The following is a 19,158-nucleotide window of genomic DNA, read 5'->3' on the forward strand; positions in this document are numbered from 1 at the left end:
ATGCTGTCGCTGGTGTAGCTGATAAAGAACATACTGGGCTGGCTGACCTAGGCCTCCACCATCTCTGCGGTGCTTCGGGTTCAGCCTGTTCCCATCAAACAACAGTAGAGCAACCCTCCACTCTGAGCCTGCCTCTAATCTGAACCAGAGCAACACATCCAGTCCTATTGAATTATGCCTTTTAAAGCCGCAGCCTCGGTGCAATTCTTTGAGTATTTTGAGTGAAATATGAAAATAAATTTTACTGACTTATAATTAAAATAAGTTTTATAGAGATTGCATTTATAGATAGATTTTTGCAAATTGTATAATTAATATGGAGCAACATTTAAAGCTGCAAAGCTGCGGAACTCCATAATGAATAGTCTTACAAGCATATAACAGTGGATCATTCACAAACATACTTCTGGCAACACACGGGCAGAATTTATGGTTTTTTGTTTTACATAATGCAACGGAGGAGGAGTGAAGACTGAGAAAGCCCTGTCACGTGAAACATCTGGATTCTTCCAGTTTTACCACTATCATCCTTGGGATCAGAGGAGATTTATACAGTTGAGGATGTATACAAATGTTGCTTCCTTTTATCCTTCTGTATCATCTCTCGCCCGCTTCCACAAACCAAACACTGTTGCTCCTTCTGACAAACACACTGAGTTCAGAGGATCTGGGAGTAACAGGGGGTCAGTAGTTGTTGTGGCCTTGTTTAAGGGTGGCTTTCAGCGAGATCAAGCAGAGTCACCATTTTGTTTGATTGGCCACTTCCTCCAATGTGATGGGGGTCGACAGGACATCTTCAGCTCGGGGTCATTATAACATTACTTCTGCTTTATTGACTTTCCAATTCCCAACTCACAGTTTGTGCCCTTGACCCTAAGAGAGGGAGTCAGAAAAGCCTATGTGTTTTGTGTGTGCTTGTGTGTGTTAACTCCCTGCGTGGCACAAAGATCACAGATCTTAAAACAGGGTGTTAAGGGCAGGGGGAGTAGCGGAGCTCAGCTTTTCTTCCCTGCTTCTCACCCCTGGGTGAGAGGGCTTCCTCTCCCAGAACAACAAACTCCCTTCAAATCATAATCTCCTGTCAGACACAGCAACACCAGCGCTTGACATTTTCCCCCTGAAGCACAGACATATTTCAAAAAATGGTAAAAAGGGGAATTAAACAAACACGTCGAACATATGCTAATAAGCAAACATATGCTCTCTCGCTCTCTTTCTCTCTCACACACACACACAAACACACTCACTTTCATCACAGATGCTTCTCCAGCACTTGATCATTAAGGAATGCACCAACAGTTGGAGATAATGTGGTGCCAGCTTCCATTCTACTCCAGTCCTCCCCCTCCCTTCCACCTCCCTCCCAGGAGAGCTGCCGCTCCCTTACTTCTCTATCCCCTCTGCCGGGCCAGACACGACCTGCCAAGTCCTCCAACAGGAGAAACTACAGCTGGAATGCACTGCTGTCCTCCCTACCTTCCACCTGGGAAAGGTGAATAATGACCTGGATTAGTCCATAAAATAACTCTCAAACACCTTTCAGTGTTCAAAGTGTGAACAAAACAGGCAACCAAAAATGGATTTGGTAAAAGAAGAAAAACTTTTTGCGCAGGCGTGCTCGAGGAAAGCAGTAAATGAGTCAGATGTCTGGCTTTTTTCAAAGCACCCGTCCACGGCCTATTTTCCTGAAGAATTTAGATTAATCCGAGGAATGCTACTTCAGTTTCTAAAATGTCTTTCTGTTTTCCCAGGAGAAATTATAAATGCCAATGAAAACACTGGTTACCATCAACATACTAATTACTGTCAGCTTATGACAGGGTGTCAAAATTGATACACAGTGTATTCACCATAAAATAACAGATTATTTGTAATACAAGATTCACGCTTAACTCCTGATTGCTTTTTTTAAATACATACTCAGATGTTCTGAAAGGAAAAGTGGTAAACTTGTGAAGTTTTTCGTGTTTGGAAGACTTTGCTGCTCTTGTCCTTTCAAAGTAGGACATAACATACTAGGGAATTAGCTTAAACAAGAGAAGAGTCCAGCGAGTTTATTTTTATTTTCCTATGGGGGCTCTTAAATCTCTCACCCACCCCCACCCCATCCATTTTTTCTCTCCCCCTCTTGAGATAAAATGCTCTGTGGCTGGGGAGCAGGCCATTCAGCTGGGATGAGAATGGAATGAAAACAATAGCCCTTATCAGGCTCTTATTTACATTTTCCCAGCGTCCCTGCAGTAGACAGCTTGGCTTGTCACCAAGCCCAGATCGCCCCACTGGACCCAGACCAACTTCCTCCAGCCCCAGCGATTCCAGTGGTCCCTATGGACCCTTGGCACAGGCCCCCACCGCTCTGCAGCTAGCACAGATAGCAACATACAAGACAAAACTACTGGAGTGTGTGTGTCCAAGATGTGTTCCCAGTGAGAGGGGAATGGTTTCTTGACTACTAAGCCTGTCTGGGTCTCATTGTCTGGGGCTGGTGCTATATAGCTGGAAAAATGCCCTGAACTCTTTCCCAATTTTATTTTGCCAAAATGGCACGCAGAAGAAAGCGAATAGTCATTAACACTGCCAAATTCAATATGTTTAGCTCCTATCAGGGGTGTCATCTCTACTATACAGCTCTTCTATGCAAGCATTATGTGATCTTATTGATGTGGCTGAACAGGCACAGGGATTGAGACACACAGAGCTGCGATGATTGGGATAGATTAGGCTACATTTTTTTAAACTGTATTAAAAACAAACCTTAATGATCCCCATAAATCTTAACAGAAGAATGTTTCTAGGATGATATGTGACATAAACAAAGCTTTCAGCACCTGGCAGTCAGTGGTGCCAGAATATCATGTTCAGTATAAACCACAGAAGCTAAAAGACAGGTTACTACTATCTGTCCTGATACCGACTGACTCCCTGACAGTCTTGAAGAAAAATACTGATATTCCTGCTATTTGTCTGTCTTTCCCTGACGTATTTCGACCTCTCTTTCAGCACTTTCTCCACTCTTTTAAGGAAAAAGAGACCAATCCCAAATTTGTTTTGTTTTTTCTCAGATTTGGAAAAAGAGAAGACAGAAGAAAATTTTTGCTAATTAATCTTTTTATTGCTGCTGTAGACAGAAAAAGTCAAGTTACCAAGTGGTACATCAAACCGACTAAAAAAATGCAGTCACAAACACATCAGATCCTGTCACACTGGAATTAAATTGGACAGCAATAAACTAGATCTTAAAAATGAATGATATGGTACGGAGCCCCGCAGGGGACATGGGAGAAAAAAAAATCAAGACGGACTTTTGCGAGATCTCGCAATACTAACTCGGGATCTCGCAAAACTTTTGCGAGATCTCGCAAAACTAACTCGGGATCTCGCAAAACTTTTGCGAGATCTCGCAAAACTTTTAGCCGCATTCTTCCCATTAGCTCGAAGCTAACGGGAGGTCGAGACCTACTACAGCTGGGAGGAACACTGCTTTCCCGGCACATCGTGCCTCGACCTCCCGGTCGGCTTCGGGCTGGCGTCCGAAGAATGCGGCTAAAAGTTTTGCGAGATCCCGAGTTTGTTTTGTGAGATCTCGCAAAAGTTTTGCGAGATCCCGAGTTAGTTTTTCGAGATCTCGCAAAAGTTTTGCAAGATCCCGAGTTAGTTTTGCGAGATCTCGCAAAAGTTTTGCGAGATCTCGCAAAAGTCCGTCTTAATTTTTTTTTCTCCCATGTACCCTGCGGGGCTCCGTAATATGGAGCTATGGAGTACACTGTGTATATTAAAGTGAGTACTCCACCACAGCTTGGGTTAAAAAAAAGCCCATCTCAGTTTTTGTTTTTTTTTTTTTTTTTAAATATTATCCTTTACAATCCCTAAAAAGTTGAATATAGTAAAGTTTTTGATGCAAGAAAACACGTCGTCATGTTTCAAAAGACCACGGATACCTCAAAGCACAAGAATGGTTTGTTACAACATGAAGTGATGGGTGTTTTATTACTCTGTGTTGTCAGCAATGAAAAGGTTTCAACTGCCTGCCACCACAGTTTGAGCTGCTCTGTGAGCTCCATTCTCCTGGGAGAAAGATGATACTTGTGTTTGAGTGTTTGTTGTGTTGAAAAGCTGTTGGCAGAGTAGAGAGGGCTATCTAGGAGGGTCAAATTAGCTATAAGTCATGGATAAGAAACTAGGAGGACCTCCCCTTTAGCATTGGCCTTGTATATCAGTTGTCTCAGCCTCAAGGGGAAACGTGTAATTACCAAATCAATGATCAGCTGACACTGACCGTATAAATAATGTCCTCCCCACAATGGAGAGGATGAGACAGTGAGGCAAATAGGGAAACAATTTAGCATTTGCAGTGAGGGGTGGATGGACAGAGGAAAACGAGTAGGTTTTATACAATTTGGCTTAATCCAATTATAGTCAAATTCCACCTATCAATTCGTCCATCCATGCATCCATCCATCCATCCATCCATCCATCCATCCATCCATCCATCCATCCTCACTTAAACAAAACTGACAAGTTTAAAAAAAAAAGAGTGAGTCAAAAGTAAATTTCACATAAAACTATACCATAATTGTAACCTAGTGATGATTGGTGCTTTCTAGGCATCCCATAAAGTTCAAAGGTCCAATAAAGCAGTGGGGTGAGGAATATCCACTAATGTTTTGATTTAAAATTACACAAATCACTGTTATTTTACAGAGGATTATAGAGCCATAAATTATCCATAAATGATTATGATGATATTAGCACATTTGATTTACTTCATTGTGTCGACTTTATCGTATGATTGCACATGCAAAAAATATCTGGGCAAATTCTTAAAAAAGAAAAAAAAACTGGAAGCATTTAAACAGCTTAAAAAAGGCTGTCACATTTGTTACATTCCTACTTTTAGTGTTAGACACAGTATAATCCTTTGATTCAGGCATAGATTCTGTCTCAGAAATAAAGCTGCCAGAATCTCAGTCAGACAATGATAAGCTAACGTCTAATTTCCCATCCACTCCGCACTGCACGGGAAACAAATCAAAAGTCGAGATTGATAAAAATGAAAATGACTGTGACACACTCCAAGGAATCCTTTGAATATCTTAATCACAGACACACTAAAAACAAGACCCCATCATCAAACCAAATAAAACATAATAATTACAAGAGGCAGCCAGGGAAGTGAAATGCAGAGAGAAAACATGTTTTTGTCATTCAGCCGGTAGTCCCTGAGACAACAGCTGTTGGATGCTGCAAATACTCCTGAAGTCTCCATAATCATGCCGTTATTGAAGTGAGGACAAAAAGGGCACTAATTGCAAGGGAGCAATCGGAACGCAATAGGTTACACACCCGGGTGATGCTGCACAATGCAAACGCTAAAGAGGGAGCTGGGGTGGGTGGTGGTGGTGAGTGGCTGGGGAGGGGGGATCGGGAGGAGGGGTGCATTCTGAGCACAACACTGCGTTGTCGCTCATTTTCAGGCAATTACCTTTCCTCGTTGTCAACAGTTGTAATAACCTCTACCATTTCCAGAATACTCGTTGGTTCTGTTGAATAATTCTGTCTTTTTATATGTAATTACGAGTGCCGGCATGCGTAAATAAAAAGGTCCGGCTCCTTGAGACATGGCGCTGTATTGTGGAGCACCTGCACCTCGTGGTGGGCTTTCTTTAACTGACACCTAATCATTATTCCACTTGGTGAACATTTCTGTTAGTCACTATTACACTATCCTATTTGGTCATGTAAATAGTTGCTATAAATATAACATAGGGTAACCGAGACGAGGTTGGGAAAGAAAGCATATGTCCTGTGTTTTATGTCCTTTTTCCTTTCCATCGTGTTTTCCCTACTTCTTAGCTGTAGCAATGCAAAAGTCAGCTTTTAGTCTCTCTCGCTGTCTTTTCTTTCCTTTTTATTTGATAACTTTAAGGTCTTTCAATAATTTGGCATTTTACGCTTTGCAGATGCTGAGTTCAGGGAATGGATTAGCAGTGTTAGTATACAGCAGTTCCCACAGAATGCACTTCAGTCATAGTCATCCTGTTATCAAGTGAATGATTCAAAATTAAATGTGGGCTGAAATGCTTTGACAACCACAGACCAAAGCTGTTACTACCTTGCAGTTTTGGACACTAACTCATCCCTTTCCCCTGTTTTTTTATCGCCACTGACCAGCGTGTTAATCCCACACAGTTGACCTGCCTATTCTAAGAAACAGTACACACACACCCAGCACAATGACCTCTCTAAATAGGACACGTGTCTATCAAGCATATATGAATTAACCATCCCCAAGAGGCTTCACCTCCTGAGCTGAGCAGCATGTGACCTCTCCCAATCCATTTTACTGCGGCACTCTGTGGCAATCAGGCTTGAATTATTAAAGTGAGCAGTGAGCAATGATCAATTCATTGCGGCCCTTGCTCGCAGACTGCCCGGCCGTACTTCAGCAGAAATGACATTGAGAACACTTGAGTATGCTTCCAGACAATGCACATAAATGTGAAATATGCCAGACCCAATATGTCAATAATCATAACTGTACAGGCTGAGGCCATGTCCGGGTTAATCCTACGGAAATGATGTTGGGTGACTGTGAGGTGAGCAGGTTTCACAAATACGTGGCCTTTCTTGACCAAAAGAGGGGAGAAGTGGCTGATACACACGGAGGAGAGCTGTGCAGAAGGCCGGTGGCGTTGCTGCTTCTGAATAATCTTACATACAGTAGCCTGAACAAACACTACCAAAAGAACTGGAGGACTTAAACAGGGTAGGGGCCAGAAAATTCAGTTAATTGTAGTCTTACCTCCTTCTTTTTACACAAATTAGAGAAGAGAAAAACAACAGCAAAGAAGTTAAAAGAGAGAGGAAGATTGCACGCAAGTATGCAACTCAAGGAACCTGGAAGTAGGAGTAGGGCAAGGAAAAAAAAATAATCAAAACTTCGCGAGGAGGAGATGAGGAGCCAAGATAAACCAGTACTCAGAGCCCCCAAAACTGCAATCTCCCCTTAAGCCGGAGAGTGGCAGCTGGCAGAACAGCTGGTGAATAGGATTAATGTCAGAAGAATGAAATAAAACTCAACATATGTCCGAGCCTGAGGTGTTGGGACTGTGCGTGATTGTGCCCCCGATGGATGCCATGTGTGCAGCTGGAAGGAGCTGCTGTGCTGCTCTGCTTTCTACCCCACAAGGTCACTTTTAAGAACTAGGACCATTAAATGCTTGAATAGCAAAATGAACTTTTCATTTCCTCTCCTCTCTGCTCCTTTGCTTTAAAGTCTCTATTCAGGCAGCAGAGGGATTCTATTGAGCACCGCTATCAATACAATGCACTCTAAAATTCGTCAGAGAAAGAAACAATTGCTGCTTTGATTGAATTAAGAGAGACCAAATAGGGCACGGTAAAAGAATCAGACAAGGTTAAAGTGAAATGGAGGTTTTATTAAGATGAAACAAAATAAAACACAATTTATTCATCCAATGTCCTTCTTTACACAATTTCTGACTTGAGGAAAAAAATACTTTTATTAAGTAAGATGCCTTAAAATTTCTTTGCTGCAAAATGAGCTCATTTATTTGTTAGCAGGATAACAATAGTGCAGAAAGGCACAAAAGCGAGGGAGTACAGGAGGAAAATGGAAAAAGTAAATCAGTTGTGATTGAGTGTGAGTGTGTTTGGTTTACTAGAAAGAAAAAGTGGACTTTACTTTTGGAGTCGAAGACGATGCTGATTAAGGGATCAGCACTTGGGAACATGAACATTACAAGAAGAAATATGTAGACTAAATTTCAAATTATAATTTCCATTTGATGTTGGTAATCATTACGGTCCACACACTGTAATAAATTATAATAATTTCATACAAAAATCAAATTACTGGGTACCTTGCATTGGAGAGAGTTTTGGGGGGGTACCATGCAATTTAACTGTCAGATATAAACTTGCCTGCTAATCAATGCCCGAAAACATTCACATTTATTCATCTATGTTAAATTAATAGATGTGTGAAGACCACGTGTAGTACTGTGTTGATTTTGTAAATTAATGGGTGTCTGAATATACAAGGACAAAAAGAGACTAATGGGATTCACATGAATGCGTTACAGTTTGCAGGGAAACCAAGTGTCTGCCACTGCACAGACAGTGGACAACAACCACGGTACTCCTCAAACACTTCAAAGATATTCAAAAAGAAGCAACCTCTATATAAGTGTTCTGGGTAATATACTACTTTATACATAATACAACACACTGTGAATGTGTCATTTTGTGTGTCTTGCTCATTTTACTTTAAGCAAACAATGTGTTTGGGGGGGATGGGTGGCTGCAGCGGGTGGTGGATATGGTTGTTGGAGGCGATCTGAACTCACAGTGAGGGAATTATTAATTTCCACTTCTCAGTTCGGGTTTTTTATCCCCAAATAGCAATTAAAGTTGTTTATTTAATCACATAACCAACTTTGTTTACGAAGATGCCAGAGTTCAGGATGTACAGATACAGCTTACTGGACTGTAAGACCAAAGGTCACTATTTTTAGATTAAGTTTTAAGCTCTCTGAGAAAAAAAGAGATGCCTGCACCCCACAAAAATCCCCTTTTTTCCTTTAAAAAAAAGTCTGACGTTCTAGGTCTTTTTAAAAATTAGATCAACTGATCAACACGATCAACTGATGAACAATTAAAATACACTAAAAAAATGTACAGTCAAACCGCCAGTTGGAGAAATCATGAAGTTACCATAGCGCTTCTAAAGGTTAAGTATTCCAGCTCCTAGAAAGTCTCCATTCATTTCCCCTCGGTACATTGAGCTAAGTGTCTTAATGTGCAGCAACAATAGAAGTAATATGTATCTTTTCCCTTTTATTAATATGGGGTACGGAGCCAAACGGACTATAACATGCTGGCAAAGTACTTTTAAAAAGTGATGACATCAGTCAGCTGACTGTGCATTAACACCCTTTGTAATGCAATAAAAAACAATTTCCGTTCATTTGTTCTGACATGTTCGTTACATCTCCCTGTGCGTGTAATATTATTGAGCAAGGAGAAAGAAAACAGCATTGTGTGGGAGGAAAAGATTGTTCCATCGCTGCTGATTAAATAATCTCTTTGTTCAGTACGCAGCACGTCAAAGTTTGATCTAATAAATTCACGTTTGCTTTTTTCCTGGGAGAAAACAATGCAAATATGTTAATAGGTTGCACATACACTAGTTGTCATGTTTGGCTGTGTCAAGGCGGATCTCTTAGCTGGATGGCTGACGTATTTCTGACTTACAGAACAAGTCTGAAATGTGCTCTGAAATCATTAGCAGGCAACAGAGGCCGTCGGTGCCCAGGGTGTAAGTTACACTCACACTATTTTGATCCTCGGTCAGATGACACCGATTCTTTGTCAAGTTATGTGTGGAGAATGCTTGGGAGCTGAATACCATAGCTAGGACAGCGATACTTAGCTGGCACACAGTTTTCCCAGTGTAACCCAATTGCAGACGCACGCAAATGTGCACACACTGCAAGGTACACACGCCCTCACTCTGCCCCACATCCCACTGAGGAATAGCCCCTGTCCTTTCCATTTCTGATTACCGCAGCCCATCCTCCTCCAGTTTGCCACATATATGACCCTCATCATGTTCCTTTTCCTGCAAAACTGGCCTTTATCTCCCGCTTGTGTGCTTCATGATCCCGGGACAAATTTAGCACCTTTAATCACTCCTGTCCTCTTACGTATCAGCATCCCTGCTTTATTACAAAAACATTTGCGGCGCATAAAACATTCAGGCCATCACAAACTACAGCTGATTTTATCACCACGTCACTCATACACAGCACACTGATAAATCTAACAAGAAGCGTTTGTTCAAATTCTTCCAGACCTTTACCGCAGAAGCTGTGATGTCACTGATTGCATTTCTAGACTGTTTGTTAAAAATGCAATTGACGAGGCATACCTACAGCCAGCGTGTGGGTGTATGAGCATATAAGGACAAGCAAGCCTCTGTGCAACCCTGGCTGCGATTTGTCTCTCAGAGACACCCGTTTCCTCCTATCAAGGGGTTCCTGTGCAGCCAGTAAGCCAGGATCACAATGGGTGTTTTGTGCTGCATGGGTGCAGGGGGACATGCTCAACAGCTGAAACCCGGGAAGATGGCCCCTGGAATGCTTCACAGCAGTTGCTACTGTTGACTAATCGGAATATGAGAACTGGGGAAGGTGATCTTGAATGCGAAGAATGGCACATTGAAGAAGCAGCTGCTTGTTTTGTCATCTGAATGACCAAGACAGCAGAAAGGGTTCCCGTTTTAAAAGGGGCAACAAAATCTATATCTTAGCTTGTGTAAAGTGAAACCTGCACAGGCCTCCGTTGCCCTATGGGGATATGCCTGTGTTATGTGAAGGCTCTGTTTTGGAACAGATAGTAAATACATAATTCAGGAGTGGACCAGGCTCTCTGAGCTGCCTATTCCCATCATGAAGCCACTCCATTTAGCAGTGGGCTCTGATCTCAACCTGGCAGAGGAACAACTTTGTCACTGGAGGGTAAAAAAGGATTGAAGACAAAATTTACAGAAGGAGGAGGGAATGAGGTGCTCTGGACAGATAGGGGTGACAGAAGGGGAAAAAAAACACTGAAAAAAGACAGAACGGAGGAGTAAAATGGGGGGTGGGGAGATGGGATGGGAGGAAATACAGAAACCAGAGAAGAAGGAAGAAGATGGCAAAGTAAGAATAGGGAGGAGTGAAGGGCAGGGTAACCCTTTTTTGTGAAAGTTCACATGTCAGGCTGGCAGGCTGCTCGCGGCAAACAGCCGAAAAATCTATTTAACGTCTGCTTCACGGGGTGACAAGAGGGTTGATTGGCAGAGAGCAGAGAGCCACTTTTGATCATGTGTCCTAACAAGCGATTCCAGCTCATGTCTCCTCAGCCTGAACAGAGCTACATTACCTATTCAAACAAAAGTGACAGACCAGAGCACTGCTCCGCTGAGCTGGTGCACCACACCACAGGCCAACAGAGTGCAGACACACACACACACTTTCACACACACACACACACACGCACATATATACAGGAAGCACTCCCCCTGACATACAGTACTGGATGTAAGCATAAACACAACTATCAAGTAATGACCCTTTGATCAAACAGACAACTTAAAAGAATTTGTTAAACTATTTTAACAACAGTGAAAAAAAAACTTTGCAGAAGGTGGAAATAAGGCATACAGAGGAGATGCAGATTCTTGGCTAATCGTTACTTAACCTGTGTATGCTAACGCCAAGAGGGTCCCAGCTTTATATTGTCCAGCTGATGCTGCAACGAAAGGCAGCGTTGAGCTATGTGTGAAGAATGCCTCAAAATCTGCAACCAAGGCAACTGGGTTTCCAGCCCTCATTGCATATGCATAGAGTCAGAGGCTCATGCTCAGATCATTATAACAAAGATTCCTATTAATTAGGTGGGATAAAGCAGAACCAGATGACATGGCAGCTGGGATGAGACGAGAGGGGAGAAGGGCGGGAACTAAAAGAGGAGGGGAGAAAGTGCAGCAGTCTGTTTTTTTGGGGGAGGTGTATTTTTGCCGGTATAATGTATATTACAGGTTATAGATATACACGAAAGAAGGAAAACCTTTAAAAATTCTTTTAATGCTGCATTTAAAGAAAATGGGAATCAAAAAATGTCTGTTAATGCTGTCAAGCATCTGCAGCCAATTGCTGTTGAGTCTCCATGTAGAGTCAGAAGAGGTTGTGACACTGACAGGGGAAAGTGTTACAACAGAGTCAAGAGTTCATCAGTGCTAATCAGACCACAGGCTTAGAGCTGATCCTATTCTCTTCCAAAGCTTTCACCCATCCCTGAATCTCATTACACGCCGTGTTGTAATAGAGGATAATGACCTGGGGCTACTCACACAATGCTGATCGCTCCCCCCACACTCAACCTACTGCACAGTCATTATACAGTGATAATACACAATCTCGCCAGGGGGATTACACTTACAAATAGAGAAGAGGTGATAAAGGCAGAAGGTGAGGAAGACACGTCTATGTAGTGGCACTGAGCCACACACCGTTTGCACATATGACCAAACACAATCCTTCCAGCGGCACTCCCCACTGTGCTGCTCTATGTCACCGGCAAAGGTTCGGTAGGGGGAACTCTTTTCTTAGTAGAAGGATATTTAATTCCTTTCACCTCAGGATAAAAAGCAGTTGCAGTTTGGCTGGTGGTACGGCTTCCCTTTGCTGAACTAATTAGCCATGACTTTGTCAAAGGACTCCAGGTGTTGGCTGTTCTGCTAGTGCACCTAGTGTATCCACTCTTACTGTTCTTCAAAGGCTGCAGTCTTAGAATATCTGTCCATCTCAGTGTCTTGACACTTGTGTTATTGTTATGTTTTAGATAAAAGCTGCAGATTACATGTGAAACTATCCACTATCAAATATTCTCAGGTCACCCCTTTTTCCCAGTACGGTTTACTGAATAGAAGTCTAAGAACCGAGCCGAGCGTATTGTGATGCTGAACACTATGGCTTTTGTAGTCAGCAGTGGTAAAAACAGAGTAAAGCTCAAAGGTTGGTTTTTTTTTTTAAATAAAATATATAGAATATTGATTTTTCTTTCAGCTTTCATTTAAAATAAAATATAATAAAAAACAATATTTCTTAACTGCCCTAATACATGGAAATAAGCTGCTTGTGTTTTAATATTAGTCTTGGATGGACTGGCAAGGTTTCAACAAGTAGATAGTGAGCCTGGAAAATCCCCAAAAGGTAAAACGGGATGCTGAAACCCAATTACCCGTCCTTGTCTTGGGGACGATCATAAAGACTGTACACACAAGAGTTTCTGTGTTGACTTGCGCAGTATTGATTCATACTTTAGTGCATTATATAAAACTGCTCTAATTGCATGTGAATCAAATCAAGGTCACCTTGGGTTTTTATAATCAAGGCTATTTTTCTTTTTACCCTAATACTTTATACTGACATTTTTAACTCTTGACAAGTGCTGTCTGGAGACTTATCCATAAATAATGCATTTACAATACCTAGTAAATAAACATGGGGCACAATCGTTAGCCCTGCTGGCAACTGGGCCTGATAGAGCTTTTACAGCAAAGGTGACTATTCAGCTAAATGCAGTGCTCGCTGCTGGGAGGACATTTTCATTCATTAGCACAGTCACAAGCACTTAAAGCACTTTAAGGACCAGAAATGGAGAGTAAAGGTGGAAGGATAGAGAGGGTGAAAGGGTACAAATATACAGAGATGAAGGGATGAAGGAATAATAGCTAATACTGAACAGTGACTCTTTTTTTTATTATTTGTATGTTTGAAAACAAAGAAATTATTTTCATGCATAGAGTGGATGAAGTCAAAAAATTACCATCTGTTATTTTAGGGGCTGTCTGTATACCTTCATTTCTACCCCAATAATTCATGTACTGTATTTTTAGGTTTTGTTAAGGCTTTGAGAAAGCTGCCGCTAACAGCCAGCTGTCATTTGTGGTTCTTGCAGTACAGAAAAAATACCTCTTAAAAACCCAATAGCCAGGAAACCAGAAACAGCTATTGAAGACTGTCAACAATAAATGGCAAAGAAGCTTTTCAGAGCAAAGTTTTAGAAAATATAGGTTTTATTTTCCATCTATGAGCAATGTAGTGTGAGAAGTGTATCGCAGATCATTTGCTGTCCCTCTACAATTGATGTTACTAGAGTTATCTTCAGTCCATCACGACAATGAGCCATCTTGACTAGACAAGGAAGGCCAGAGAAGAATGGTACCAGATGGTGAGGAGTCTCTGAGGACCTCAGTGACCCCGGCCAGGCAGACATCAAAGCAGCAGAATTAGACACAACAGTTGTCATGTGTAGATAAGCTACATATTTAGCTCATCTGTTGCTTGTAGTATATTAGTAACATCATTAAGACAACAAATGGCATTCTTGCATGTTCTCTACTACATTAATCCTGCCCTTTTCATTTCCAACTGTGTCTCTGACCAGAAACAAAGACATACGATTAAGATCTCTCAAAGGTTTCTCTGAGATTTTCCTTGGGCAGTTTCTCAGAGTCCCTCTCCCCCATTTTACAGTAATCACATATCATCACCACTGAGGCTTCCTCAAGTGCTCTCCAGGAAAAAAGTCTCCCACAATTCTTGCAGCTTGGGGACAGCACACCGAAACTCTTGTATTCTGCGTGTCTCCAGCTCAGAAACTAATTTCTACCAACAAGGGAGTTTATTTTGGTGGTGAGGATACACAACACATGAGGCGGACCAAGTCACTATTATTAACAGGAGATTAAAACAGCTGTATGGTACTCTAAAGCACCCTCTCCTCCCTGCGCCAACATAAGGCACTGGATTACAAGCTGCACTTGACCATTTAAATTACTGCAACAACCAGCCTTCACCAGCTGGGGCTCATTACCATAATGCCCGCTGTCGCTACCAAGAGCACTGACAGTCTTGCCCTGAAAATCAACTCCACGAGAAGCAGGACATATGAATTTTTTTATACCTTAGGGTAAAACTCAGCAGTAATAGCAATACCAACTTTGTCCTAACCAGAAGCTGTCCTGCTCGGGGAACTCCTTTATGTCTCGCCATATCTGTAGATCAGTAGCAGCAAGGATACCGGATATCCCTAAAATTATGTCTGCATTAGAGCATTTAGTAAAAATGGCCCAAAAACATGGGCGAGACAACACAGTATATTTACTGTCTGAACTGAGATATTTATTAAGAGCTTCTTTTTTTTCAGTGTGTTGGTAAATTGCCAATACGAGTGGCCATTAAATCATAATAAAAAACAATTATTAAACTAATAAACCTACCCAGGTCTAATTTGTAATATAGATTTTTTGTATTCAGTGAAATATGGACCGACTTCTAATATCTAATGACAACACAAATAATCAGTCTCATATCAGGATGTGGCTAAACGATTAAGTGATGAGAGGCCTGTGACGCTCTGATACAAAGATCGCCGAACGAACACTTAAAAAAGAAGTGGCAAATTATTTTTAGGCTAACAGAGGTCTAATTTATTCGTCTGATGAAGTGCTTAAGCTAAGAGCTCCCCAGACACTAAATGAGACACATGCATTCCCAAGGGGGTTTAACATTTGATTGGATGTAGTTATATTACTACAGCCCTAATTAAGAAGGGGGATGTGTTTCAGCAGCTCTTTCAAATATTTGTTTTTCCGCCATACTCTTGATAGACTGCAGGCTGTAGGAGGGAGAGCCAAGCAGGGTGAAATGGTAGCAGATATGATAGAGACCCAACAGTCTTATCGCAGAAAGGGATTTCTTTTTTTCCCCCCTCTATCTCTACTTTTAGGAAACAAAACAACAACAGCAACAACAAAAAAATCTTTCAGCTGTTCACGGTGCGCTGAATAAGATGAATTAATTATGCACACGAAACAGGTAAAATCCTTGAGAAGGGCTTGGGTTGTTTGTGGTTAGCAACCTTTGATGAATAACTGTGCATGGTGAGAAGTGTTCTTGTGTAGCAAAATAAAAAGGAGGTAATGTTCCTGGCATCAGGTCAGCACTATAAGTTTTATAGTCAAAGAGTTTTCCTTGGCGTGGACGAAGACCACACTTATGCTGAGGTGCACTGCCACACAGTCTTTGTCATGTTGGAAGAAGTTCAGAACAAACTGGAAATACTGTAACGTCAGTATTCCCAGCTTTGAGTGTGCCCGCATGAGTGTTTGAGACAGAGAGAGATACAGGAGAAAAGAGGCAGACAGTCAGCAAGCGTGAAAAACTATTAAAGAAACAGGAAAATGTGGAAAGATCGAGGACGCTTAAGGGGGAAGAAGGTAAAGTATTCCTGTGCCCATACATACACACACACACACACTTGCACGGACACACACACACACACATGAGGAGTCATACCGTCTTGCTCTGTCTTTGTCATCTCCTCTAGCTTCTTCTGCTTCAGAGTGTCCACTACGTCTGCCAGGCTTCCTTTGCGGCGCTCTGGAGTTCCAAACGCTGATCCGCTCAGCAGGTCACTTCGCTCCCGGGCCCCCTCCTCAGGCTTGTGTGGGGAAGTGGAATTGTTCCGGAAAGAGTACAGGGAGCATACTTTATTGCTGTCAGATTCCTGTAAGACAAACAGAAGTCGGGAGGGGAGGCAACAAGGGATGGGATTTGTATTAAGTGATGAGTGGGATTCTGTGTTCTGTCAGTGGCTCTATTCAGTGTTTTGACAGTTTTTCATTCAAATGCAGTGATTGCTAGGTTTTTGCAGCTCATGGGCGCTTTGGCCATATTAAATGGCTCTTCTCTGGCTTTTCAACACGGCAGCTTCTGCAGTCTCAACAGTGATAGCTGCTCTGATAAATGAAATATGACAAGTGAAAAATTGAGATGAAATGATGAGGTACACTTTCATGGGGGTATATCCATAATGTGCTCAGGCTTTACTTTTCATCTGCGGAGACTACACAGAGAAACCGCCCAGCTGTAATCTCTCAAATTGCTGTTGAGTGTGCATTTGTGTTAGGGTGACTGCTGTGTAATTTGTTCATTTTCTAGTGGAGAACTATTCTCAGCTGAGTGCCTCGAGCCGTCATAAATCTGTGTCCTGTCTCAAGCTGTTGTTGTTTTTTCGTCCCACCTGTGTATGGTTTAGTATTTAACTAAGGGTCCTGTCTCTGGCTGACTGGCTGAGTGTTCCCGGTGCACAAACGGAGACATAAAGGCATGGGGGAGAAGAATGGGGGAGGGCTTCAGGGGAAGAGACAGAGAGAGTAAAAGAGAATACTCTGCACATGGGAGTGTATAGGCAGCGCACAGACGATGGCTGAGGATTGCGTCTGACAGAAGGTGGTGTTAATTATGGTTTGTGCAGTCTGAGAAAGCAGAAGGTAGCTAAGCAGCCAGGAGTTGCAGCCTTTAACAGGGGAACAGTTACTGATTTAAACTTTCGCCTGCACAGAGAAGATCTGAATCCAAAATATACTGCAAGCCTGTCATACAAAAAACAAAAAAACAGGGAGCTTTAATCAGCACCAGTGTGATAAGAGTGTATTACAGCATGGTTAAATGATGCAACCATGTCTGGAGTCGCTGACAATCCCAAATAAAAAGTCAGGAATGCAGTAAACCAGGCAGGAGTGTTGACAGTGCCGAGTTCTCATCCCTGTGTGGCATGTTGAGCTCGAGGCAGAGTTTCAGTGGAGTGTAGGGTGGTCTGGTACCAAGTGCCAGGGTGGCACGACTGACCGGCCTACTCTGCACCTCCCAGCCCAGCGCTGGATCATTATGCAGCATGGCAGAGACAGTTGAGAGTGCTTGAGGGGAGTGGAGCAGTGCTGGGTTAATCAGCTGGCGTGGGTTCAGGGCACAGCCCACACAGAGCCATGGCACAGCAATAGAGTCAGGTAATCAGCAAAGGCAACACTCTAATTCCTTCCACCTTATGTCCTTTTCTTTTCTTCATCCACCTTCTTGCATTTGACCCTTTTTTCTTGTTTTTTCCCTTTTACTCTCCTTTTTAGTTCTTACTCCCACTTACTATTCAACCTATTATTCAGTTGAAATACCTTCCAAGCGTAGAAGACGGCATGGGCATAAAAAACATCCACTCCTAACTGTACATTATACCAATTAGGACTGTGACAAAATCAAGGCAAGAGGAGGGAATAATATAGAAGTAATAAAACACTCAACCTTTAACATTTAAAATAGCTACTATCTAACTATTCATGATGTGTTGTGCTTGAATCAAAGTCATATCGAAAGTTTTCAGACCTGCAGACTCTTTCTTTTTGTTACTTCAATGGCTGCTGGCCTTGTTTACATCAGTGAAAGATCAGTCTTATACTTTCTTTAAGAAAACATGGTGACTGATGCCGTCATATTTCTTCTTTAAAAAAAAAATAACTTTCTTGTATTTAAGTTTTTTTATCCTTAAGAGGTTACATAACTCAATGTTTTGTCTCTGACATTTTATTTAAGTTTGTGTGACACATAGTTTATTTATTTTATATATTAGTTATGTATGTTTGTGAAGTGTTTCTATATGCTTTTTTTTTTAGCTGTACATCATAAAATTCACTAAAATCCTGTTGCTGACACACTGTAATGTGCTACAGATGACAAGAACCTGAGAAATCCTATGGCTCTGTGTGTGTGTGTGTGTGTGTGTGTGTGTGTGTGTGTGTGTGTGTGTGTGTGTGTGTGTGTGTGTGTGTGTGTGTGTGTGCGTGTGTGTTGTGCTAAGGTGTTGAGGGTCTCAGTGGCAAACTGCAGAGCTACTTCAGAAGCCCTCTGGGTCTCTTTACCGCAGGCCCGTCTGTCACAGACAACCACCTGCCTCCTGTGTCTATAGCCCACAAGTGCCTATGCTCGTCCTCATTCTGCTCATATCAAAGCGGCGCTCCACTTAAAATGCGCAGCATCTGGGGGTCTTGCCGCAGATGTAGCTTACACAAAACAAGAGAAACAACACACGCACTGAGCACACAATTTTTTTTTTGCAGTAACGTAAATCCAAAGCACACCAAAGAAAGCAGATAAAGCTACATTCCTCTCCATCTGCTATTAAGTAATTTTATGTGCCATTCACATTGCTCAGAGAAGAGTTAGAGATCCCCTCTTTAACCTAATAATAGTTCATGGTTTAATGTTTGGCACAGTTGCCTGTCTGAAAGGCTCCAGAATCCCTGAGGATTCAGAGCATTACAGAACCACGGGGCTGGAGCTGGTGATAGAATATCAGCTAAGCTTCTTTATACAAGCCAGGAACAATGAGTGGCTGCTCTGCTTGGATCGTGAATACCCCCGGGAGGACAGTAAGACATAAGTGCATACTAATAGGTTTGAAATTGTCCTGTATTACTATGCTTTATTTAAACAGAGCTTCGTCTTCTACGCCCCACAGTAGCTCACACTGTTTTTCATTCACTCCATAAGTATCACAGAGTCACTACAGAATAATAAAAAAGGTTTAGAGATCGACCAGTTCGGTATAACTTTAGCAGACTACATTGGTATTTGTCCTGCTAAATGGCTTGCTGTCATATTTTACTTTTTCTTTTTAATTTTGTACTTGAAATCTTTGTTATTGCTGTCATTATGCTTTTTATACTGTGTGATGCTCTGTGTGAAACATTTG

The 19,158-nt window shown here is 41.9% G+C and overlaps 1 protein-coding gene across 9 annotated transcripts in view; it reads right to left on the reverse strand.

The window, feature by feature from the left end:
- The window catches only part of sox6 (SRY-box transcription factor 6), a 131,870-nt gene that overhangs the window by 64,073 nt on the left and 48,639 nt on the right, over positions 1-19,158 (reverse strand). For all 9 annotated transcript variants that reach the window (XM_012917024.4, XM_076883173.1, XM_023154693.3 and 6 more), the window contains one exon: positions 15,930-16,140. In XM_012917024.4, coding sequence (XP_012772478.3) covers positions 15,930-16,140 — 211 coding nt within the window. The remainder of the gene's footprint in view (positions 1-15,929; positions 16,141-19,158) is intronic.

Source organism: Maylandia zebra, linkage group LG1 (assembly GCF_041146795.1).
Source record: "Maylandia zebra isolate NMK-2024a linkage group LG1, Mzebra_GT3a, whole genome shotgun sequence".
Lineage (NCBI taxonomy): Eukaryota > Metazoa > Chordata > Actinopteri > Cichliformes > Cichlidae > Maylandia > Maylandia zebra.